Consider the following 24,934-nt stretch of genomic DNA (forward strand, 5'->3'; position numbering starts at 1 on the left):
ATAATTTTGCCGGGCGCGGTGGCTCAAGCCTGTAATCCCACCACTTTGGGAGGCCAAGGCGGGTGGATCACGAGGTCAAGAGATTGAGACCATCCTGGTCAACATGGTGAAACCCTGTCTCTACTAAAAATACAAAAAATTAGCTGGGCATGGTGGTACGTGCCTGTAATCCCAGCTACTCAGGAGGCTGAGGCAGGAGAATTGCCTGAACCCAGGAGGTGGAGGTTGCGGTGAGCCGAGATCGCGCCATTGCACTCCAGCCTGGGTAACAAGAACGAAACTCCGTCTCAAAAAAAAAAAACTATACTTTTGGGAAACTAATCCAAAAAATAGAGCTATTTAACGCCAATCTTCAGGATGGCTATGTGCAATAATCCAGAACCAGGGAACCCATAAAAGAAGCTGAAACTTACAAGATTTAAGCAAAACAACAGCTCTCACAAGGGCATGCCAAGTCAATCTTCCTCACTTCGTCTAGGCAGGTGGCGACTAACATCAGCAGAATGCTTAGTGCCTCTGGAGCCTGCAGAATAATCCCAGTTAGGGGAACACTGGGTGTTTGGGTTTGCAGAGCTGGGATGTAACAACATGCCTTAAAAATTTATCTTTCTCTAAAACTGGGTCCAGAGTCTGTGGCTGGGTAACAGTTTCCCACAATGATTCAAGCATTTCCCATAGGCAATGCTTCCTGTCTTGATTTTACACTATTCCCAAGTAGGATGTGTTTAATACAGCAATCCGAGCCCAGTTCCTACTCCATCCAGACTTTCAGAAACTACAGAATCCAGTGGAGATCTGATTTCCAGTGTCAACGTACTGTGTGGCTCTAGGTAAGGTGTCGAACACTTCAGCCTCAGTTTTCTCATCATAGCGTTGACTGCACAAAGTGGTGGTGAGGAACATGGGGAAGGGCAACAGAGAAGGTGCCCAGGCTTCGCACAATAGCAGCAATGGAAGGAGCCCTGTGGTGGCTTTCAATCGAAGTTCTCACTGTAGGTCCAATGTGGACCCTCACACAACCAGCCTAACCTTATGGATAAGAAAACTTGAGGACAAGAAACTTGCCCAAATGGTATGTTTGTGTGCAAAAATTAGCAATTAAAAATGAACACAGGCTGGGCGCAGTAACTCACACCTGTAAACCCAGCACTTTGAGAGGCCAAGGCAGGGTGAATCGCTTGAGCCCAGGGGTTTAAGAGCAGCCTGGGCAACATGGCAAAACCCTGTTTGCTAAAAATACAAAAATTAGCCGGGTATGGTGGCGTGCACCTGTAATCCCAGCTACCTGGGAGGCTGAGGCAGGAGAATCCTTGAACCTGGGAGGTGGAGGCTGCAGTGAGCCAAGATCATGTTACTGCCCTCCAGCCTGTGTGACAGAGCGGAAAAAAAAAAGCAAATCTTATAGAAATTTTGCAAAAAAAGTAGAGCAAAGAGGAAAAAAGTAAAATTAACATTTTGGTGTCTCTCCTTCCAGGCTCACATCCCTCGGCCCATCAGTTTCTTAGCTTGTTGGTTAATACAGTTGTGATAATACATCTTGTAAGGATATAATTTTGTGTAGATTTGTTTTTTTTGGAGACAGAGTTTTGCTCTGCTGCCCAGGCTGAAGTGCAGTAGCGCAACCTTGGCTCATTGCAACCTCTGCCTCCTGGGACTACAGGTGTGTGCCACAACGCCCAGCTAATTTTTGTATATATATATATATTTTTTTAGTAGAGACAGGGTTTCCCCATATTGTTCATGCTGGTCTTGAACTCCTGACCTTGTGATCCGCCTACCTCGGCCTCCCAAAGTGCTGGGATTACAGGAATGAGCCACTGAGGCCGTTTTTCATTTAACATACCATGAGCATTTCACCAGGTTAGTACTAATTTAATTTTTATCTTTTTAGGATAGATCTTGCTCTGTTGCCCAGACTGGAGGGCAGTGGCACAATCATGGCTCACTGTGGCCTCAATCTTCCAGACTCAGTGGATCCACCAGCCTCAGTCTCTCAAGTAGATGGGACTACAGGGGTGCTACCACATCTGGCTAATTTTTTTTTTTTTTAAGAGACAGAATCTTGCATTGTTGGCCAGGCTGGTCTTGAACTCTTGGTCCCAACTGATTCTCCCACTCTGGCCTCCCAACGTGTTAAGATTACAGGCATGAGCCACCATGCCTGGCCTAATTTTATTTTTAATGGCTGTGTATTCTTTCATCAAGTAGATGGGCAGTAGTGCCAATTGGTCACCAATGCTATTACTAACTTTTCACTGTTATAAACAGGTGAACATCTGTGTGTATAAAGCTTCTCCCCGATGTCAAGTTACTTCCTTAGGACAGAGTCCCAGAGGTGGGGGTACTGAATTAAAGAATATGAAAATGGAAAAAAGAATTTAAGAAAGAAGAGAGTGGAATGAATCAGTATGAAGAAAGCCTGCAGCATGAAGCCTATGGAACTGCATAAGCAAAGCACTTAGGGCAATGCCTGGTCCACTGGTGAAGAGATGATGGCTGAGTGCATTTCAACATCTCAGAAGGAAGCAGATACCAATACTTACAGTGGCCAACCCCCATGGCTCCGTAATGATTGGACACGGCAATGAGGTCGTACACGTAAGGCCTTGCTGATTGGTTACAGACAAACTCGGACATGTTCAATCCTCTAAGCACAAAACACAAAAACAGCTCTTGAATATGTTAAACCCAGACAAAGTAGTTACAGTAACCCAGCAACCTCTGTTATACAACAGGGCAGAACACAGGAAGGCACTCAAACTATATGAGACAGAATAAATGAACAGACCACAATGGAAGGGGCCATAAGGTCTGTGTTCTGAAAACTGAAAACACTGGGAGGATGAGTCAGGTGGATCACCTGAGGTCAGGAGTTTGAGGCCAGCCTGACCAACACAGAGAAACTCCATCTCTACTAAAAATACAAAATTAACTGGGTATGGTGGCACATGCCTATAATCCCAGCTACTTGGGACGCTGAGGCAGGAGAATCGATTGAACCCAGGAGGCAGAGGTTGTAGTGAGACAAGATCGCACCATTGCTCTCCAGCCTAGACAAGAAGAGTAAAACTCCATCTCAAAAAAAAAGAAAAAAGAAAATGGGAAAACCTTCCAGGTAACTCCAGCACCAGATAAAATGGTGGCGAGGGGTCTGGAGACACACAGAGGGCTTCAGCAAGTATGCAGAAATGGCTATTAACAGAATTACAATTGGTGCCATAATAATTTAAACTCAACCAAAACAGGCCCCAGAAGCTCTCTTCCTCCAACATTTTATTTAAAAAATTTCAAACACATAGAAAAGATAAGAGTTTTTACAACAAATACTTATTATCCATCACCTGGAGTCTCCTCCTGACATGCTATACTTCATGTATATATTCATTCCCCCAGAAACAATTTTAAAATCTGTATTTTGTGGGCAACTCCCTTTTTATTTGAGACAGAGTCTTGCTCTGTTGCCCAGGCTGGAGTGCAGTGGTGCAATCTTGGTTCACTGCAACCTCTACCTCCTGGGTTCAAGCGATTCTCCTACCTCAGCCACCCAAGTAGCTGGGATTACAGGCATGTACCACCACACCCAGTTAATTTTTGTATTTTTAGTAGAGACAAGATTTCACCATGTTTGCCAGGCTGGTCTCCAACTCCTGACCTCAAGTGATCCACCTGATTTGGCCTCCCACATTGCTGGGATTACAGGCATGAGACACTGCATCCAGCCTTCTTTTTTTTTTTTTTCCCAGACAGAGTCTTGCTCTGTCACCAGCCTGGAGTGCAGTGGCTCGATCTCAGCTCACTGCAACCTCTGCCTCCAGGTTCAAGCAATTCTTTTGCTTCAGCCTCCCGAGTACCAGTGCATGCCACCACGCCCAGCTAATTTTTGTATTTTTAGTAGAGACGGGGTTTGACCATGTTAGCCAGGATGGTCTCGATCTCTTGATAATGTGATCCGCCTGCTTTGGCCTTCCAAAGTGTTGAGATTATAGGTGTGAGCCACCACACCTGGCCTATTTTTTTTAAATATATTTTTTATTTTTTGTAGAGATGAATTATGTTGCCCAGGCTGGTTTTGAACTCCTAGACTCAAGTGATCCTCCCATCTTGGCCTCCTAAATTGATGAGCTTACAGGTGTGAGCTACTGTGCCCCGCCAGGGAACTCCTTTTTTCCTTTTTTTTTTTGAATCTCTGCCTAGGCTAGAGTGCAATGGTGTGATCTCAGTTCACTGCAACATCTCCCTCCTGGATTCAAATGATTCTCCTGCCTTAGCCTCCCAAGTAGCTGGGATTACAGGTCCCCACCACCATGCCCAGCTAATTTTTGTATTTTTAGTAGAGGCGGGGTTTCACCATGTTGTCGAGGTTGGTTCTGAACTCCCGACCTTGTGATCCGCCCACCTCAGCCTCCCAAAGTGCTGGGATTACAGGTGTGAGCCACTGCACTCAGCTCCCCACCTTTTTTTGAGACTGAGTCTTGCTCTGTCACCTAGGCTGGAGTGCAGTGGCACGATCTCGGTTCACTGCAACCTCTACCTTCCAGGTTCAAGCGATTATTCTGCCTCAGCCTTCCAAGTAGCTGGGATTACAGGTGCCTGTCATGACACGCCTGGCTAATTTTTATATTTTTAATAGAGATGGAGATTCACCACGTTGGCCAGGCTGGTCTCAAACTTAGGCGATCCACCCGCCTCAACCTCCCAAAGTACTGGAATTACAGGCTTGAGCCACCGAGCCCAGCCTGGAACTCCTGTCTTGTTGACTTACTTTCCTATTCTCAGCTACTTTCTATACCCTGGGGCTTGAGAAGATATGAGTAGACAGCCAGTCCCAGCCCCTTTCCTAGGGAGAGGACCATGGCAGGTCTGCAGCCCACCTGTAGCACCCAATAAGAATCTAACTCTCCCTGGCAGGTTATTCTTGGTTGCCTTGTCCCCTGTTGTGAGGCTCCCTGTGACAGATGATGGACAAGAAAAACAAGCCAGTTAGGTGGCATAAGGGACAGGAATGACTGGCAGCAGCCTGAGTTTGGACAAATACTTCCACTGGAGAGTCTCTTCCCCAAAGATGGGAGGATAGGGACGGGAGGGATATCTACAGCTAAACTCTAACCTCCTAGAGCCCAGCAACCCACATCCTTACTCAGAAAAGTTTTTGGTGGCAAACCACTCAGCCAATCAGTGTCAAGATTTTTTTTGCCTGTTTTTAAATGTTCCTAACAATGTAGTCACCATGACCCACCTGATTGGAAATTCTACGACTGTGTCGAGCTTATCCCTCCAGTATCTGTTGTAGGAGAAACGTTTGAGGTGGACAACCAGGATCTTAGGCAAGGACCATAGGTCAAACTTCTTTGTGGCCTGTTGATGCTTCTTACAGTTGGGGCAGTACCTGAAAAGAGAAACCTCCACTCAGTAGGGCAGGCAGGGAGCCAGTGCCACCTGGGCACTCATGCATGGAGGCACAGCTGCAGTCCCATGGCAGCTGCCATCCTTTTAGTCAGCATTCAACCCTACTACTTCCAGGCAGGGACCTGTCTTCCAAAATAAGGTGATGGCTTTCCTAGGAAACCTCAATTCACAGAGGACTATGTTGTGGGGATGGCTATATTAAAAAAGTGACACATCCAAATACAAAGGAGTTTTTTGTTTTTGAGACAGAGTCTCGCTCTTGTCACCCAGGCTGGAATGCAGTGGTTCGACCTTGGCTCACCGCAACCTCTGTGTCCCAGGTTCAAGTGATTCCCCAGCCTCAGCCTCCCAAGTAACTGGGACTACAGGTGCATACCACCACGCCCAGCTAGTTTTTTGTATTTTTAGTAGAGATGGTGTTTCACCACGTTGGGTGGGATAGTCTTGATCTCCTGACTTCGTGATCTGCCTGCCTCCCTCTCTCAAAGTGCTGGGATTACAGGCATGAGCCACTGCGCCCAGTCATACAAAGGAATTTATGTGCACAGAGGGCCCTAGCAGATCTGAGTCCTGGGGTGTGTGGGGCCTCTGCCCAGAGAGTGAGGAGCTGCATACCAGGGGTCATGCTCCCCAAGGGTCTCCATGGTGGTGAAGAGCTCGATGCAGTCTCTCAGGGCCACTGTGGTCTTCTTCTTCTTCTGAGGCTGTAACATGCTCACATGCTTCTCATAGGCCTGTGAGAAACAAAGCACTCAGTTCTTCTGGAGAAAGAGATCTTACTGGCTTAAGACACGAAGGCCTACACAGGCTCTCCCACCTGGAATGCAGTACCCTTTCTAGAGTCTCTGAACAGAACATGCCAAAATCTTTAAGTGCTTTTCCTTCTCAGTCTTAAACATAACTTGTTAAATTGCTGTCCAACTGATGAAAATGATCCCAGTCCACATCCAGAGCAGAAACCAGCAGACACCACTGATCTACGACTGTGTTGAGCTTATCCCGAACCCTGAGGAACCTACCTCAGATTCTTGCTCATCATAGTAAAGGCTCCGAGTTTCACTGTCCCAATCGATGGCCAGTGTAGATCGAGCTGAAGACCAAAATGTCACTTGTTATATGGGACAGCAAGCAACAGGAGAGGCTCTCCAAGTGATAGGAGAAGGACCACACTCAGGCCATACTATCCCAACACCTGCTCCTCCATTAGCAGCCACTGCCGACACCAATGCTCTGCAATGGGCCAGCGCTTCTGACCCCCAGCCCCAAAAAGCCTTTGGCAAAGACTTCCTCAGTGATACAAATAAGCTATAAAGGAACTAACTATGGAGAATTCTGAAAGGGCACAAGTTAAGATGAAGTAATAGGGACCAGATTTATCATCCTATCATAAACCACAAAAAAACCTGACAAAATTGATGAAACAATTGTTTTTAGACCTTGGATAGAGCAGGAGATCCCTGAGAGAAGGGAAAAACAAGAGACCCCTACATCATCCTAGCTTATTGCCTGCAGGCAGTTTCCAGGACTTGGCATAGGAGAGAGAGGGGAAGACTAAGCTGAAGAGTCAAAGACTGGAGTTTCAGAAGGTGGCTAGAACTTGCAAGGCATTCCAGCCTGGGCAACATAGTGAGACCCTGTCTCGACAAAAACTAACTGGGTGTGATGGTGCACAGCTGTATTCTCAGCTATTCAGGAGGCTGAGGTGGACTGCCTGTACGCAGGAGACAAAGAGTGAAGTGAGCCAAGACCATATCACTGCACTCCAGCCTGGGCAACAGAGTGAGACCCTGTCTCAAAAAAATAAAATTGGAAGGCATTGTACCAAGAGGGGTAAGCCACAGAGGACAGAGCTGCAGAGACTGACCCAAAACTATCCCAACTGTTAACTGAAAAAGAAAATTAGGCCAGGCGCAGTGGCTCACACCTGTAATCCCAGTACTTTGGAAGGCCGAAGTGGGTGGATCACAAGACTAGGAGTTTGAGAACAGCCTGGCCAACATGGAGAAACCCTGTCCCTACTAAAAGTACAAAAATTAGCTGGGCGTGGCAGTGCCTGCCTGTAATCCCAGCTACTGGGGAAGCTGAGGCAGGAGAATGGCTTGAACCTAGGAGGTGGAGGTAGCATTGAGCAGAGATTGTGCCACTGCACTCTAGCCTGGGTGACAGAGCAAGACTCTGTCTCAAAACAAAACAAAATTTTTAAAAAATAAATAAATAATTAAAACTAAGGTATACCACCCATTCAAAAAAACACAAAAGAGCTAATTAACTTGTTTCTCCTCCAATGAAGGGAGCTGTAAGACAGAGATGCTTCCTCTCCCGCAACTGGCACAGGTGTCCTCACTGGCCAATTGTGCTTTGCACACAACACCTCAGAATGCCTCTTCCTGTCTGTATAGCAGTCCCCATTACAACCTCCATGTGTTGGTGATGCTACAAAATCCATGACCCACTCACATCGCGAAATGTGAGTGGGTCACATTTCATGATTATTAATGAAATACGCGTTTATTCTTATAAGTGAGTGAGTATGGGGAAGTGTTGCTGCCAAGGGTGGCCATGGGAAAGGTTACTGACCCACAGCAAACTCCCACAGAGTAGAGGGTGTGGAGGGAGACCTACTTTCCTCCGAGGTCATCAAGGACCGAGAAGAAAAGCTTGAAAGGTAGGGGGATCTCTGAAACAGTCCTTAGAGGGCTTGAAGCCAAGGATCAGACAAGTGTCTGCTCCTGGAGGCACAGAGAGAGACTGTGAAAGCCCAATGCAGAGTGTCAAGTGCAAGGATTTTCAAACAGATCCTAAGTCCCTAGAGCTCAGCTTGAAAGGTCAGAGAACGTGCTTACAGTTGAGTTTAAGTAGTTTTCCATCAGTTGCAAGTGAATTTATGTCAGCTGTTCCATAGGAGTTCACAAGACTGAAGGTAAAAAGCCTTTTTGGGCAGGGCTGGCCTTTGATCTTCTTTTGGGTGGTCTCACCGGGGTCATTTCCCATGTCGTCTTCCCCACTGCCTTTTGTTTCTAAAGGCTGCTCGTTGCCTTCTTCCTGATGCTCCATTTCTTCCTCATCATCTCCTGGCACACAAATGGAAAACAACATGTATATAATTTCCCACCATTTCAATGTTAAAAATTTTTGTTTAATATGTAACTATGGTGTTTCCTTCCAGATTTTGTTGTGTATGTGAAGTTAACCCTTTGCATTTAACTTGAACTCACACATGACCCTCACCACACCCTTGAAAGAAAGGCAGTGGGCACTGCTATCCCATAATGAGGAAGCCAGGCTCAGAGAGTTGACATGAGCCACCTGCAGGCACAATGAGATTCAGCAGTCCTGCCATCCTAAAAGGGCCCCTGCCACTTGGTTGTCTACTGGCCATTACAGCACATGGTCTCACTCTTGCAACTATACCATTAGGCCCAGAAAGAAAAGGGCTTAAATGAAACATATACTCAACACTCAAGAAGATAGCTTAGTGAGAAACTTTATTTATTTATTTAGTCTCACTCTGTCACCCAGGCTGGAGTGCAGTGGCACAATCTCAGTTCACAGCAAGCTCTGCCTCCGAGGTTCAAGAGATTCTCCTGCCCAGCCTCCTGAGTAGCTGGGATTACAGGCACAGGCCACCACACCCAGCTAATTTTTTGTATTTTTATTAGAGATGGGGTTTCACCATGTTAGCCAGGATGGTCTCCACCTCCTGACTTCACCATCTGCCCACCTTGGCCTCCCAAAGTACTGGATTACAGGCGTGAGTCACCGTGCATGGCCAAGAAACACAACTTAAAGGTCAATTGTCTTTTTTTTTTGGAAGCAGAATCTCACTCTGTTGCCCAGGCTGAAGTACAGTGGTACAATCTCAGCTCAATGCCACCTCTGCCTCCCAGGTTCAAGTGATTCTCCTACCTCAGCCTCCTGAGTAGCTGGGATTACAGGCACCCACCACCATACCCAGCTAATTTTTATATTTTTAGTAAAGACAGGGTTTTGCCATGTTGACCAAGCAGGCCTTGAACTCCTGACCTAAAGTCATCTGCCCTCTCAGCCTCCCAAAGTGAGGGATTACAGGCATCAGTCGCCATGCCTGGCTATTTTCAAATATTATAATAAATACAAATATTAAGTAAAAGTATTCAGTTCCTCCAGAAAAAACCTATCCTGAATTTTCCTTCAACTAGTATTTACTGAAGGTCTCTTAGATGCAGGTACCATGCCGAGTCCCAGGGCTCCATAAGAGGAGCACACAGTCTAAGGGGAAAGTCTAAGTATCAAATAGGTAAATTCACCAAACATGGAGACCACACCAAAAGGTGGTGTAAAAGTAACAGAGGAAGAGCATATTTAAAACAAAGTCTATATATTTGATCAGTAAAAATGGAAATTCTGAGAAAAAGAGGATGTGCTATTTAAGAGCCCACAACCCCTGGCTCTCATGGAGGTTCCTTTCCCACCTTAACTCCTGAGACATGGCACTGTCCCTTTACACACAATAAGCCTGTCCCCTTCCTACACTGGCAAGGAAGACCCTGCCATGCCTGCCGCCTCTCAGAGAAGGAAAGAACCCAAAACTGCCTCAATCCCACTCAAAGAATGAGCAGTACCCTCATACTTGTAAGAACTCTGTCCTTACCGGCCAGGCGCAGTGGCTAACGCCTGTAATCCCACCACTTTGGGAGGCCAAGGCAGGCAGATCACGAGGTCAGGAGATGGAGACCATCCTGGCCAACATGGTGAAACGCCATGGTGATGCATGCCTGTAGTCCCAGCTATTTGGGAGACTGAGGCAGGAGAACTGCTTGAACCCAGGAGGTGGAGATGGCAGTGAGCTGAGATCACACCACTGCACTACAGCGACAGTGCAAGACTCCACCTCAAAAAAAAAAGTACAATAATTAGCCAGGCACAGGGACGCGTGCACTTTAAACACGCTACTCAGAAGGCTAAGGCAGGAGAATTGCTTGAACACGGGAGGTGGAGGTTTCAGTGAGCCAAGATTGCACCACTGCACTCCAGCCTGGGCAATAGAGCATGATTCCATCTCAACAAAGAAAAATAAATAAAAAAATAAAGAGAAGCCAAATATTTGTGTGGTGTGGTAGCTCACCCCCCATAATCCCAGCACTCTGAGAAGCCAAGGTGGGTGGATCACTTGAGCTAAGGAGTTCAAGACTAGCCTGGACAACATGGGAAGACCCCATCTATACAAAACAAAACAAAACAAATTGGCTGGGCATGGTGACACATTCTCAGTCCTGGCTACTCAAGAGGATGAGGTAGGAGGATCACTTGAGCCTAGTAGGTCAACTGCACTACTGTACTCCAGCCTGGACAACAAAATGAGAACTTGTCTCGAAAAAAAAAAAAAAGAATCTAAATATAATAAAATTTACCCAATCCTATAATGTGAAAACTAATTTGGAATATCTCTTGATTACAGAGCCTTGTTGTCATTATTTTTAAAGTCAATTCTCAGCTGGGCACAATGGCTCTGGCCAACATGGAGACACCCCGTTTCTACTAAAAATACAAAATTTAGGCCGAGCGCGGTGGCTCACACCTATAATCTGAGCACTCTGGGAGGCCGAGGCGGGCAGATCACCTGAGGTCAGGAGTTCGAGACCAGCCTGACCAACATAATGAAACCCTGTCTCTACTAAAAATATAAAAATTAGGCCAGGCATGATGGCTCATGCTTGTAATCCCAGCACTTTGGGAGGCCAAGGCAGGCGGATCACGAGGTCAAGAGATTGAGACCATCCTGGCCAACATGGTGAAACCCCATCTCTACTAAAAATATAAAAATTAGCTGGGTGTGGTGGCACATGCCTGTAGTCCCAGCTACTCGGCAGGCTGAAGCAGGAAAATGAGTTGAACTGGGGAGACAGAGGTTGCAGTGAGCCAAGATCATGCCATCGTACTCCCAGCCTGGATAACAAGAGCGAAACTTTGTTTCAAAAAAAAAAATTTAGATGAGGATGGTGGTGCATACCTATAGTACCAACTACTTGGAAGGCTGAAGTCGGATAATCGCTTGAACCTAAGAGACTGAGGCTGTAGTGGACTAAGACTGTGCCACTGCACTGCAGCCTGGGTGACAGAGCCCGCTCTGTCGCTCAGGCTAAAGTGCAGTGGTACGATCTTGGCTCACTGCAACCTCCACCTCCCAGGTTCAAGCGATTCTCCTGCTTCAGCCTCCCAAGTAGCTGGGACTACAGATGTGTGTCACCACACCTGGCTAATATTTTTTTTTGTATTTTTAGTAGAGATGGGGTTTCACCAATCTTGGCCAGGCTAGCCTTGAACTCCTGACCTGATGATCTGCCCGCCTCAGCCTCCCAAAGTGTTGATATTACAGGCGTGAAACACCGTGCCCAGCCATTTTTGTTCTTGTTGTTTTTAATGAGACAGAGCTTTGCTCTTGCTGTCCAGGCTAGAGTGCAGAGATGCAATCTCAGCTCACTGCAACCTCTGCCTCCTGGGTTCAAGCAATTCTTATGCCTCAGCCTCCCGAGTAGCTGGGATTACAGGCACACATCACCACACCTGGCTAATTTTGTATTTTTAGTAGAGACAACTTTTTGCCATATTGGCCAGGCTGGTCTGAAACTCCTGACCTCAGGTGATCTGCCTGCCTTGGCCTCCCAAAGTGCTGGGATTACAGGCATCAGCCATTGCACCTATCTGCAACTGAGAACTTAGGTGGTAGGCACAGTGGCTCACACCTGTAATCCCAGCACTTTGGGAGGGCAAGGTGGGAGGACAGCCTGAGTCTGGCAGGTTGAGGCTGCAGTAAACCATGACCATGATCACACCACCAGACTCCAGACTGGATGATAAGCAAGACCCTACTCTTAAAGAAAAAAGAAAAGAAAAAATGTACAGCACTAACTTGAAAGACACATATGGTTTTACAGAAATAAAGCCAGTGAGTCATCTAAGTTCCAAAAGAAGAGTGATATGTCAGGTGCAGTGGCTCATGCCTGTAATCCTAGCCCTTTGGGAGGCAAAGGCAGGAATATCGCTTGAGGCCAGGAGTTCAACACCAGCCTGAGCAACATGGAAAACCCCCCCCGTCTTTACAAAAAATTAAAAAATTAGCTGAGTGTCATGGCATGCACCTGCAGTGCCAGCTACTCCGGAGGCTGAGGTGGGACAACTGCTTGAGCCCAGGAGTCTGAAGTTAAAGGGACCTATGATCGCACCACTGCATTCCAGCCTGGGTGACAGGAATGAGACCGCTGTCTGGAGAAAAAAAAAAAAGGAAGATTCCACAAAGCAGCAAAGTTGGACAACAGGAACTGGCAGAGTGGAATGGTGCAGACCTAGCTCCCAGGTCTGCTGCTGCAGGCAGAGCCCCAGCCCTCTCCTAACCCCCTTCTCCCATGTGTATAACATCTTTAGAAGAAGAGGGAAATCAGGGCGTATCTGGTCAGTCACAGCCCCACAGCATGGTGCATGCTTACCTTCACAGCTGTTCCTGGAGCCACTGCAGGCCCCTGGCTCCAAGGGTGAGCTGCCAAACTCATCAGGCAAAGGCTGTTTCACATAGCGACTTCAAAAAAGAGAAACAGAAAAGGAAAAAAAAGATTATTAGTTGTAACATTTACCTATTTTTTCCATCATAAGGCTAAGTAGTAGATTATAATTTATATAAAGTTACATAAAGCAATTTATATAAATAAAATTACTTTAAAATTATCCACTGGGCTGGGTGTGGTGGCTCATGCCTGTAATCCCAGCACTTTGGGAGGCCAAGGTGGGTGTATAACTTTGAGGTCAGGAGTTCAAGACTAGCCTGGCCAACATGGTGAAACCCCATTGCTACAAAGAATAAAAAACTAGGTGGGCATGATGCCACATGCCTGCAATCCCAGCTACTGGGGAAGCTGAGGCAGTAGAACTGCTTGAATCCGGGAGGTAGAGGTTGCAGTGATCCAAGATCGTACCACTGCACACCAGCCTGGGTGACAGAGCAAGACTCCATCTAAAAAAAAAAGAAAAAAGAAAAAAAAACCCACAAGAAATTCGATGTCTAATCAATCAAGCCAATGAACACTCTAAGAAAGTTTGTCTCCAGTCTTATGTGAATGTCATGTGGCACCATCACCATCATTTTTTGAGGTATTTCCCAATAATCCTAATTTCCAGCTTCAGAGCAATAGTGGAACACTTCAGAAACAGAATACAAATGCCATCAAAGCACTAGCCCCCCTAACATGATTCTAAGAGGACTGGACTCCCAGGGTCATGGTGTCTAAAATGTGCCAGGTGGCTCATCCCAACAACACCTGCCTTGGCCCATCCAGGGGCTGGCACAAGTGCATTTCATTTCTTTTTTTTTTTCTTTTTGAGACAGAGTCTCGGTCTGTCACCTAGGCTGGAGCGCAATGGCACAATCTTGGCTCACTGCAACCTCTACCTCCCAGGTTCAAGTGATTTTTCTGACTCAGCCTCTCAAGTAGCTGGGATTACAGGTGCCTGCCACCACACCCAGCTAATTTTTGCATTTTTAGTAGAGATGGGGTTTCACCATGTTGGCCAGGCTGGTCTGGAACTCCTGACCTCAGTTGATCCACCCACCTCTGCCTCCCAACGTGCTGGGAGTACAGGCATGAGCTGTCATGCCCAGCCTATAAGTGCATTTCTTACAGAGGTGAGCATGTGGGATCAACACAGCCACTTGGCAGAGGTTGCCACTACTATTACTGGGTATATCTTGTTCTCAGATAACAACCAAATCACATTCCTGCCACCAACCTGATACGATCACAAACGGCCTGGTACAGAGAGTCAAGGGTTAACTTTTGCTTGGGGACAGAAAGCAGCAATGGCTGCCCATACAGTGCTGCCCCAGAGGAAGTGCTTGATGGCCTGGACTTCCTCTCCCTGAAGTAGACTGGAAGCGTGACACATTCTGAGCCATCCACGGATGTGCTGCACACCTCGTACCTGCATCAATCACACAAGAGGGCACCTTTAGGAGTAGGTCCCTATGAACAACAGAGATCTGAGCTGAAGCTATGTGGTAACCAGGGCTATGACTACTGGGACAGAGCCTATTTGAGTAGAAAAGGTGGCTATAACTATTTCCAAGACGATTCTAGAGGTTGAGTCAGGAATCCCAAGAAGGACTGTTGTCAGCACAATGTGAACCTATATAATCTGGGGCTAAGGGCTAACCATGACACTCCTTCTTCCAACCATGGCCTCAAATTCTGTGGTCCCTCAACTGGAACCCAACACAGATAACAGCCGTCATTCACATCATCACTCTGAACACAAAGGCACATAGCTGGATCCAGCCACCAAGTTCATCTTTTGTCATGAAAGAGCTCAACTTTAAAAAAATGCATTGAGTGCCTTCCCTTTAATAAGACCAAATACTATACAAAAATGTACACCTAAGATATTAGCCAAAGGCTCTTTTTTTCCAAATCAGAAAGCAAATTTATAAAACTGTTGTCTTTGTTCAAAAACACTGAAGTAAAAGAATCATAACTAATTTTGAAAAACATCAGATAATCAAAGAAACTGCTAGATATAAATCAATGATTTTGAAAAACTGTGTCTTACTTAGTGAATACATTAGACTGAGGAGATTTACAGATGTTTTTATCCTGGAACAGATGTTACCAAAATTGCTGGCAACTAACTGCAGTCTTTCCCTCTGCCTATAGGGGGAGACACAAACTTACGGATTAAAATTTTGAAACGAAACGTACGCATGCACAAGCGCGTGTGCGCAGGAACACACACACACACCCCCCTCCCCAAATGCCAAATTCCTAGCAAACAGTCCTGACTGAGGTTTATGCAGGAGGAATTTCTAAGAATACACAAAAATATCCAAGGTGCGCTCTGGAGTAAATACTGTGGTCCAGCATAGCGGTCAAGAACCAGGCCTTGGAGTACAGCTGGCCCAGGTTCCAGGTCCACATTGCCATTTTCTGGCTGCTATGACCCAGTAATAAGCACCTAACTTCTAAGTCTATTTACTCAGTGGACAGTGGGATTACCTACTTTAAAGGGTGCGGTGAGAATTAAATAATTTCGTAGACGGTATATAACACATTAAAAAAAGCACCAGATGCTACTGTTGCTTTCATAAAACAACTGTCAATTCATCTATAAAAGAATTTGCTTTTCCAGTGGTTGGCCCTTAGGCCCTCTGAAAATTCCTTTGCTGGTGGTCTGCTAAGCTCCCCACAGGGTAATCATCCAGTTCCTTTCAGCTGAAGTGTGTGAAAAAACTAGTTTCTAGAATTTATGGAGACCGTGTTAAGTGCTTGGGATTATAAATGCCTATGAAAGCAGACCTTCCCATGTCCTAGCCCTTGGCACAGTGTGAGCTCTTGGCTGTGTCTATATGCAACTGAGAACAAAAATAGATCTTGGGTGTGGCTAATAACTATTCCTTTTAGAGTGTTCTAGAAGTCATAGGCCCAAAAGTTTAAAGGGAAAGAACTATCTCCTTTGAATTCCTCAGCCAAAAACAAAAACCAAAACAAAATCCTAAAACCATATCTCAGCAGAGGCAAGTTTCTGAGTGAGGTAAAGAGGGTACAGTACAGCTGTGCTCCACACTTCCTAGCAAATGGCTGTCTGGGAATGGCAGGCAAGTTCATGTATGGGAGCACCAAGGAAGTTATTACTCCACTCTGCCTAGAAGAGGGACACACATATAATTACAAAGAGTAGCCGTGAAGCAGCATGTGGGAGGGGCAGAGGAGACATCTGTGTTTTCCTCACAGAGATGAAAAAATTCAGTCTCAGAGCTTACAGAATGTTTGAGCTGAAAACAACTGTCTAAATCAGCCCTCCCTATCATTTCTGCATTGGGAATGGTAGGTACTATCGTGGTACTGGCTGAGAAGCCACGACCCGTGACTGAGAAAGGACAAGTCCTTCTGTACCACTCCCCAACTACCATCTTGCTGTGTCACACAGCTGTGACTCCTCTTGAGAAAGGCATCTCTGAAAGTAGGACCAACTGTAGGAGCACTGAATCAGCCTTCTTCATAGGAAACAACTGTTGAAAAAAGGCTGTATCTGTGCTGAAGAGAGTTATCAGAATGTCTAGCTCTGGAAGGCAGGAGGGGTTGAGCACTGATGGCTGCCCATGATGCCCTTAACACCCATCTCTGCACCCAGGCGTCAGGGCCAATCCACATGAGCACCGACTGATCAAATTTTTCTTCTGGAGATATGAATGCAGCAAAGTTTCTAGCATGTGTCCTCTAACCTGACCTGCAGCAGAAATTGCCGAGTACTCACACGAAAATGTCATCCCGAGGCATGATGTGGTTTAAACCTTCATCCATTTGGAAAATTTTGTGGAATCGGTGATTATACACATCTGTGACCACCATCTAAAAATCAACAGTAACAGAAAGATCACAGAATAACTGAGTGCCCCTACTAACTGCTTAAAACCCAGAAACAAATGAAATAAATAAATAAATAAAATACTGTACTCAAGCAGTGCCTCTAGAGAAACCACCACACAAACAACCCCAGAGAGCTCAGGGTCAAGTATGGCTGTCATCAGAATTGAAGATGCTGGTAGCATCTGCCCTTAAGTGGCAGGAAGGGTGAGGAGTGTGGTTCTAACCAGAGACTAGAGGTTGTTCAGAGCCTCTGGAGTATTCTGTAGCCTGCAGTCTCTATGCCACCCTCATCACACAGTACTGAGAGCAAAGCCCTCCTCCTTCCCCTTTGACCACGGCTAGTGTGAACCCAGTGAAGAAAAGATGGTGTTTCCTGGAGCTAGAAGGGACAACCTCAGCCACAGTGTGCAGTGAGTGAGGTATCCAGACACACACAAATAATCACATTTGCGCTGGCCAATAACAACTACTCCCAAAAAGTAGTTGGCTTCAAGGATGAAAGTTAAACTCTAAATGCTATGAAATATCCCAAATAGTCCAAGTCCACTGATCACCCGGCCTTACATTTTCTGCAGAAATGCCAGACAGCCTGGAGAGAGCCTCGCACAGGTCAGACACAGCCCCCATCAGCGGCACAGTCACATGGTACTGCAAGAGAGATGGTCAAGGTCACAGGGGTGCCCCACAAAGGGTGGGAAATGAATTAGGAGAAGCAGGCATCACCAAAGGCAGAGAAACCCTTCCAAGAATAGGGTATGGTGAGGTCAGGGCACAGATGAGTCAGCAGCAGAGCAAACAAGCAAGACCTCTCAGTCCTCACCCTCCTCAACATACAAGCAGCAGCATGAGGGCTGGGCCATCTCTCTCTTCCAAACATTGCTTCATTTTATTCTTAATTATTTAGAGTACTTCACTATTTCCTCTAAAGTACTGCTAAAATTATACAAATTTAAATTGCCATCTGGTCCTACCTTTATTTTTTTATTTTATTTTCTGTAGAGACAGGGTCTCAAACTCCTGGCCTCAAACAATCCTCCCGCCTCAGCCTCCCAAAGTGCTGGGATTAAAGGTGTTAGCCACCAACCCTGGCCTCTTTCTTTAGAGGTTAAAAAAAAGCAAAGCCAGAAGACTAAGCAGTACAATTACTCAGTAAGCCATCAGCAGGGTTAGACACTAAGACCTGTTGCTCACACCTCTCATCTGACCTAATCTTCTGGATAGGACATCCTAGCTGACTTGAGGGTATATCTGAGTATGAAAAGTACCCTGCTTCTGGTTCCCCAGCATTCAGATTCAAGAACCACTAAGCAGATCAGGTTATTTACTTGCATGAATGAAGTATGGCCAAAAAAGTGACAGAGGCCAGGCATGGTGGTTCATGTCTATCATCGCAGCACTTTGGGAGGCCAAGATAGGCAGATTACTTGAGGTCAGGAGTTCTGCCCAACATGGTAACACCCTGTCTCTACTAAAAATACAAAAATGAGCTGAGCAAGGTGGCACACACCTGTAATCCTGGCTACGGAGTGGTTGAGGTAGGAGAATCGCTTGAACCTGGGAGGTAGAAGTTATAGCAAGCTATCGTGCCACTGTACTCCAGCCTGAGCACAGAGCAACTCTATCTCAAAAAAAAAAAAAAAAAAAGTGACAGAGAAGCAGAGAAGCCCCAAAGACCTTCACAATCGGTCTTGAATGATACAGAATTACACAAAGGTCTGATGGAGGCCAAGGACCCATAATCAGGCAAGTACCAAGGGGACTCAGGGGCAGTCAATGCAGCAGATAGGAGTAGTCCCACTGGGATCTGGAGACCACTTGCAGTGAGGGGTGCCATGAGGGTGTGGATTCTGTTACCTGGGTAGGTCTGCAGTGAGGGTCAGCGGGAACCAGGAAAACCTCCATAACTCGATCTTTCTTCAAGGGCAATGGGAGTGTTAGATAGCAAAATGGGTCAAAGGTCACAGAAACCTTAAAACATTCAGGGCAAACCAAAGTAGATTTGAAGAGGCCATGGAAAGTATCCACAATCACAGAATCATTTCTCAACTTGTGATTCTCCCAGGCTTCCTTTGCCACCACCTGCATGAAAAGGATAAACAGGACATTCTCAACACCTCTCAGTGCCTTGTCCCTGCATCCAGAATGACTCACAGCAAACCTGGAGATGAATCAGGTGGCAATCTGTACAGCCAAGAGCTTGGTCAAGAACAAGCAAGGCCAGGACTACTCTTAGTGCATCATACTCACACCACATGCCAGCTCTAAACCCAATCCCCACCCCAACACATACACACATATATTTCACATATATATATTTCAAATTTATATTATATTGATTGATTGAGACATGATCTTGCTCTGTCACTCAGGCTGGAAGGCAGTGGCGTAATCAAGGGTCACTACAGCCTCAACCTCCTGGACTCAAATCGATCTTCCTGCCTCAGTCTCCCATGTAGCTGGGAACATAGGCAAGCACCACCATGCCTGGCTACTTTTTTCTAGGTTTTGTAGAGATGGGGGTCTTACTATGTTGACCAGATGGTTCTAGAGCTCCTGGCCTCAAGTGATGCTCCCACCTCAGCCTCTCAAAGTGCTGGAACTGCAGGGGTGAGCCACTGTGCCTCGCCCTAATCCCTACACTTAATAAGGTTGGCAACATACGATCTATTGGAAAATAGGGGTCTCTGTGGCCTGATAGGAAAAAGAATCCTATGCTTCTGGATTCCTTAGAAAAGAAAAAGAAGAAAAAAAAAAGAGGAAGCAGAATCCTAGAGAACACTGTGGATACAGAGACATGGCCAAGGCATAGAAACCCCCCCATGTGTTTCCAGTGATCTAAAGTAAGATTTTTTGGCGGGGCGCAGTGACTCAAGCCTGTACTCCCAGCACTTTGAAAGAATGAGGTAGGTGAATCACCTGAGGTCAGGAGTTTGAGACCAGCCTGGACAACAAGGCAAAACCCCATCTCTACTAAAAACACAAAACTTGACCAGGCGCGGTGGCTCATGCCTGTAATGCCAGCACTTTGGGAGGCCGAGGCAGGTGGATCCCCAGAAATCAGGAGTTCAAGACCCGACTGACCAACATGGAGAAACCCTTTTATTTTAGTCTCTACTTAAAATAAAAAATTAGCCAGGCATGGTGGCGCATGCCTGTAATCCCAGCTACTCAGGGGGCTGAGACAGGAGAGTGGCTTGAACCTGGGAGGCGTAGGCTGTGGTGAGCTGAGATAGTGCCATTGCACTCCAGTCTGTGCAATAAGAGTGAAACTCTGTCTCAAAAAAATTTTTTTAATTAAAAAAATACAAAAATTAGCCAAGCATGGTGGTACGTAGTAGTCCCAGCTACTTAGGAGGCTGAAACAGCAGAATCACTTGAACCTGGGGGGTGGAGCTTGCAGTGGGCCAGAGCCACGTCACTGCTCTCCAGCCTGGGCAAAAGAGCAAGACTCCTGACTCAAAATAAATAAATAAATTTTAAAAATAGGCTGGGTGCGGTGGCTCATGCCTGTAATCCCAGTACTTTGGGAGGCTGAGGTGCTCAGATCACAAGGTCAGGAGTTTTAGAACAGCCAATATGATGAAACCCCATCTCTAATAAAATACAAATATTAGCCAGGCATGGTCGTGCATGCCTGTAGTCCCAGCTACTTAGGAGGCTGAGACATAAGAATCGCTTGAATCTGGGAGGTGGAGGTTGCAGTGAGCTGAGATCGCACCACTGTACTCCAGCCTCAGACACAACGAGACTCCATCTCAAAAAGAAAAAAAAAAAAAAAAACAATTTTGGCAGGACACAGTGGCTCACACCTGTAATCCCAGAACTTTGGGCGGCTGAGGTAGGTGGATCACAAGGTTAGAAGATCAAGACCATCCTGGCTAACACAGTGAAACCTTGTCTCTACTAAACATATAAAAAAATTAGCTGGGCATGGTGGCATGCACCTGTAATCCCAGCTATTCGGGAGGCTGAGGCAGGAGAATCACTTGAACCCAGGAGGCAGAGGTTGCAGTGAGCCAAGATTATACCACTGTACCCCAGCTTGGGTAACAGAGCAAGACTCCATTTCAAAATAAATAAATAAATAAAATAAAAATAAAGTTTTAATCTATACTACAGTTCAGCTAACTCACAGTTTTTCTAAGAAGATCTAAATGTTACTTTAAAGCATTCAAATTGATTATCCCAATGTGTTAGGGTAGCTGAAATACTAAAATCCTTTCACTGATCACAAAATCAAGGCAAAAACTATAATGTCATAACGATATTAATAATAAATTATTTAAGTAATCATGGATAAATTTTATTGTGAGTCATAATCTTAGGGGTCCTCACTATAGGCACTTTACAGTTTTCAGAGTGTCCTCAGTCCCTAGTTCACTAGTAAAATATCAAACAAGCTCACTCTAATTTGAAAAAGCCCCAGAGGAAGCATCAGGAGTAACTAAGGTACAGTAGCTCATGCCTGTTGTAATCCTAGCACTTTGGGAGGCCAAGATGAGAGGACTGCTTGAGCTCATGAGCTGGAGACCAGCCTAGATAACTTAGCAAGATTTCATCTCTATTTAAAAAAAAAAAAGGCCGTAACTAGAGTTAGCCCCTTTCTGACCATAGACCATATCCCTATAACTAGCTACAGTGAGAAGCAACCAGGACCCTGGCAGCAACACTCAAAGACCAGAAGGATAACCCTACATTCTCAATAGAGAATATTCTTTGGCATATTATTGTTCAGACATGGTTAACAGCATACCGAATCTGGCCGCCCATTGGCATCCTTCAGCTCCAGGTAGGGTTTCTTCTTTACTCTGTTCAGATCTTCATGCAATCCATCTAGAAGAAAGGCTAACAGCTCCTGTGAATCTTGTTGCTGGTAGCCAGAAAATTGAGGAGCAAAACGCCCCACTTGGGTCTACAACAAAAGCAATTGCATCAGAAGGTATAATATGTAAAGAATGAGTGAAATCAAATGAGAATTGTCATCAAAAATAACCTGTGGAGTCAGCTGGGGCAGTGAGAGAGAACACTTGGTTGGCTAGTTCAGTTAACTCCTGAAGAGCCTATAGGAGGCCAGTGGTTCCCACCAGAGAGGAGCCCTAGATCAGAGAGCCAGAAGGATGAACCTGGAACCTGGGCTACTGCCCTAAGTCCTAGGGAAGTGGAGTGAGGTACCCTGAATAACCACACCCAAGTACTGACATGAATCCCTCTCCAACATGTCCTTCTTCGGTTCAGTCTTAAACTCCATAAGGACATTACAAATGATACTTTAATCAGCTGGAGGAATCTCCTGTATATGACAGCCCTCAGGTCCCTAAATACTGTCCAGTATTACTCTCCACCAGGGATTCTAAGAGTATGGTCCCCAGCCAGCAGCATTAATATCACCTGGGAGCTTAGTAGAAATGCACATTCTTAGACCCCACACCAAACCTATTCAGTCAAGAACTCTGGGGATGGGACTAGCAGTCTGTGTTGTACTAAGCACTCCCAGAGACTGTGATGCTTCCTATGGAGAACTGACCAGGCATGGTGTAATCCCAGCATTTTGGGAGGCCAAGGCAGGCAGATCACCTAAGGTTGGGAGTTCAAGACCAGCCTGGCCAACATGGTGAAACCCTGTCTTTTCTAAAAATACAAAAATTAGCTGGGCATGGTGGTGCATACCTGTAATCCCAGCTATGTGGGAGGCTGAGGGAGGAGAATCACTTGAACCCAGGAGGTGGAGGTTGCAGTGAGCCAAAATTGTGCCACTGCACTCCAGCCTGAGTGACAGAGCAAGACTCTGTCTCAAAAAAAAAAAAAAAAAATTGGAGAACCACTGTTCTACAACTCTCATCTAATACTATAGCCACTAGCTGCATGTGGCAATTTAAATTTACATTAATTACAATTAAAAACCATTAAAAGGCCGAGCACGGTGGCTCACACCTGTAATCACAGCACTTTAGGAGGCCAAGGCGGGCAGATCACAAGGTCAAGAGATCCAGACCATCCTGGCCAACATGGTGAAACCTATCTCTACTAAAAAATACAAAACTTAGCTGGGCGTGGTGGCACTCGCCTGTAGTCCCAGCTACTCGGGAGACTGAGGCAGGAGAATTGCTTGAACCCAGGAGGAGGCTGCAGTGAGCTGCAATTGTGCCACTGCACTCCAGCCTGGCACCTGGTGACAGAGCAAGACTCAATCTAAAAAAAACAAAACAACAAAAAAAAAACATTAAAAATTCAGTTCCTCGGTCAAATGAACAACATCTCAAGCACTCAGAGGTGCTTGAGCTAGTGGCTACCACATCATAGTGCAGATATATAACACATCCATCACTGAGGAAGCTCCACACTTTCCTAACATCCCTAAACACTGCCTCCCAGTTGTTTATTTACATTAGCTTCAGCACAGTGTGTTGCCATCTAATTATTTTGTTATTGTTGTTTTCTGAGAGGGGGTCTTGCTCTGTCATCCAAACTGGAGTGCAGTGGCACGACCTTGGCCTCACTGCAACCTCTGCCTCCTGGGTTCAAGCAGCTCTCATGCCTCAGCCTTCCAAGTAGCTGGGATTACAGGAGTGTGCCATCATGCCTGTCTAATTTTTGTATTTTTAGTAGACAGGGTTTCACCATATTGACCAGGCTGGTCTTAACCCCTCACGTCAAGTCATCTGCCTACCTCAGCCTCCCCATGTGCTGAGATTACAGGTGTGAGCCACTGCACCCAGCTGTTGCCACCCAATTCTAGTTTCTTTGTGACTTAGTATGTGAACAGTCATTTACATATTTCCCAGGTATTAATGTGACCAAGGGGATGCAAGGGAATTAGTTTTCAGTTTCAACAAACCACCTGAGATTTTAATTTTCTCAATGAGCTAAGATGCTATTCTTTCCTCTCTGAATCATAAATATGCATGTCTTTTTTTAATCATATGCTTCATGAAGATCCACGAATCCCAGTGGCACAGGCTAAATAGGATCTCTCAGATTTTAGCTTAAATCTACTGGGGGAGGGGAAGCGGCAAGTTGTAGGGAGAAGAACCCATAACCGCTGAAGCAGGAGCAAAAGGCCTCAGCCTATTTCCACATAAATAATGAAGAAGAAAGTAACTAGAAATATAACTGTAGTAATCACTAGTTATTCATAAGTGATCTTAATTCTTTTACTAATGCCTCTCAGGTTGAAAGTGTGAACCTGGGGTGACACTGTCAAATGAATAACATTAAGGCAAGATGCTTTAAGCCCTCTGTCACGCCCACGTAAGGGCTGCTGGAGGGCGCCTCAGCTGTGCAGCAGCACCAGGGCTGGAAAAGCACCCACTGTTATCCAGCTAGGGAAGGAGATGTCCAAAATGGCCAAGACGTCTCCTTCCTGGGGAAGTTTGGAGAAATCTTTGCTTCTCCAAGCTCTTGTGGTAAGGCCTGACGGCTGTCAGGTAGACTTGCAGACATCCAGAGGCTTAACTGTCTCTATGCGATGCTGTGCTTCAGTGGTCATGTTCCATGTCTACTTTCATGTTCTACTCCTGAACCTGGTTCCTTTTTTCTTAGAAAAGATAGTCAGTAATAGTAATATAAATCTTTTTTTTTTTGAGACGGAGTTTCATTCTTATTACCCAGGCTGGAGTGCAATGGCGCAATCTCAGCTCACCGCAACCTCCGCCTCCTGGGTTCAGGCAATTCTCTGCCTCAGCCTCCTGAGTAGCTGGGATTACAGGCACGCGCCACCATGCCCAGCTAATTTTTTGTATTTTTAGTAGAGACGAGATTTCACCATGTTGACCAGGATGATCTTGATCTCTTGACCTCGTGATCCACCCGCCTCGGCCTCCCGAAGTGCTGGGATTACAGGCTTGAGCCACCGTACCTGGCAGTAATATAAATCTTAATGTTTTAGTTCTTTCTTGATAAGTATGGAAAAGGTACTGATACATTATGCTCCTTCCCTCACTTCAGGTGCCAGAAATTCCTGAGCCCCTACCTGAATGACACGTGATGTACCTGACCCTATCATTGCCACACCCTACCTACACTGCCCCTAGTCTCTGACCACCAAGACCATGCCCTACCTACCCTGCCCCCAGATATGCAACTCAGTAAAAGTGAGAGTGTCCCAGCATTTGGGACCACTGCTGATCTCCACGATTTGGGTA

The 24,934-nt window shown here is 45.9% G+C and overlaps 1 protein-coding gene across 15 annotated transcripts in view; it reads right to left on the reverse strand.

Annotated features, from left to right (window-relative positions):
- The window catches only part of USP4 (ubiquitin specific peptidase 4), a 58,664-nt gene that overhangs the window by 1,025 nt on the left and 32,705 nt on the right, over positions 1-24,934 (reverse strand). For 4 of the 15 annotated variants that reach the window (XM_078350851.1, XM_035275502.3, XM_008981629.5 and 1 more), the window contains 11 exons: positions 21,547-21,705; positions 18,648-18,872; positions 17,358-17,441; positions 16,681-16,775; positions 14,164-14,355; positions 12,870-12,958; positions 8,250-8,477; positions 6,426-6,496; positions 6,022-6,140; positions 5,237-5,386; positions 2,544-2,647 (listed from right to left, as the gene is read on the reverse strand). In XM_078350851.1, coding sequence (XP_078206977.1) covers positions 2,544-2,647; positions 5,237-5,386; positions 6,022-6,140; positions 6,426-6,496; positions 8,250-8,477; positions 12,870-12,958; positions 14,164-14,355; positions 16,681-16,775; positions 17,358-17,441; positions 18,648-18,872; positions 21,547-21,705 — 1,516 coding nt within the window. Of the gene's footprint in view, positions 1-413; positions 524-2,543; positions 2,648-5,236; positions 5,387-6,021; positions 6,141-6,425; positions 6,497-8,249; positions 8,478-10,036; positions 10,277-12,869; positions 12,959-14,163; positions 14,356-16,680; positions 16,776-17,357; positions 17,442-18,647; positions 18,873-21,546; positions 21,706-24,402; positions 24,649-24,934 lie in introns of those variants that run through there. The other 11 variants (XR_013527299.1, XR_013527296.1, XR_013527294.1 and 8 more) reach the window with 7 other exon arrangements.

This window comes from Callithrix jacchus, chromosome 15, assembly GCF_049354715.1.
Source record: "Callithrix jacchus isolate 240 chromosome 15, calJac240_pri, whole genome shotgun sequence".
Taxonomy (NCBI): Eukaryota; Metazoa; Chordata; class Mammalia; order Primates; family Cebidae; genus Callithrix; species Callithrix jacchus.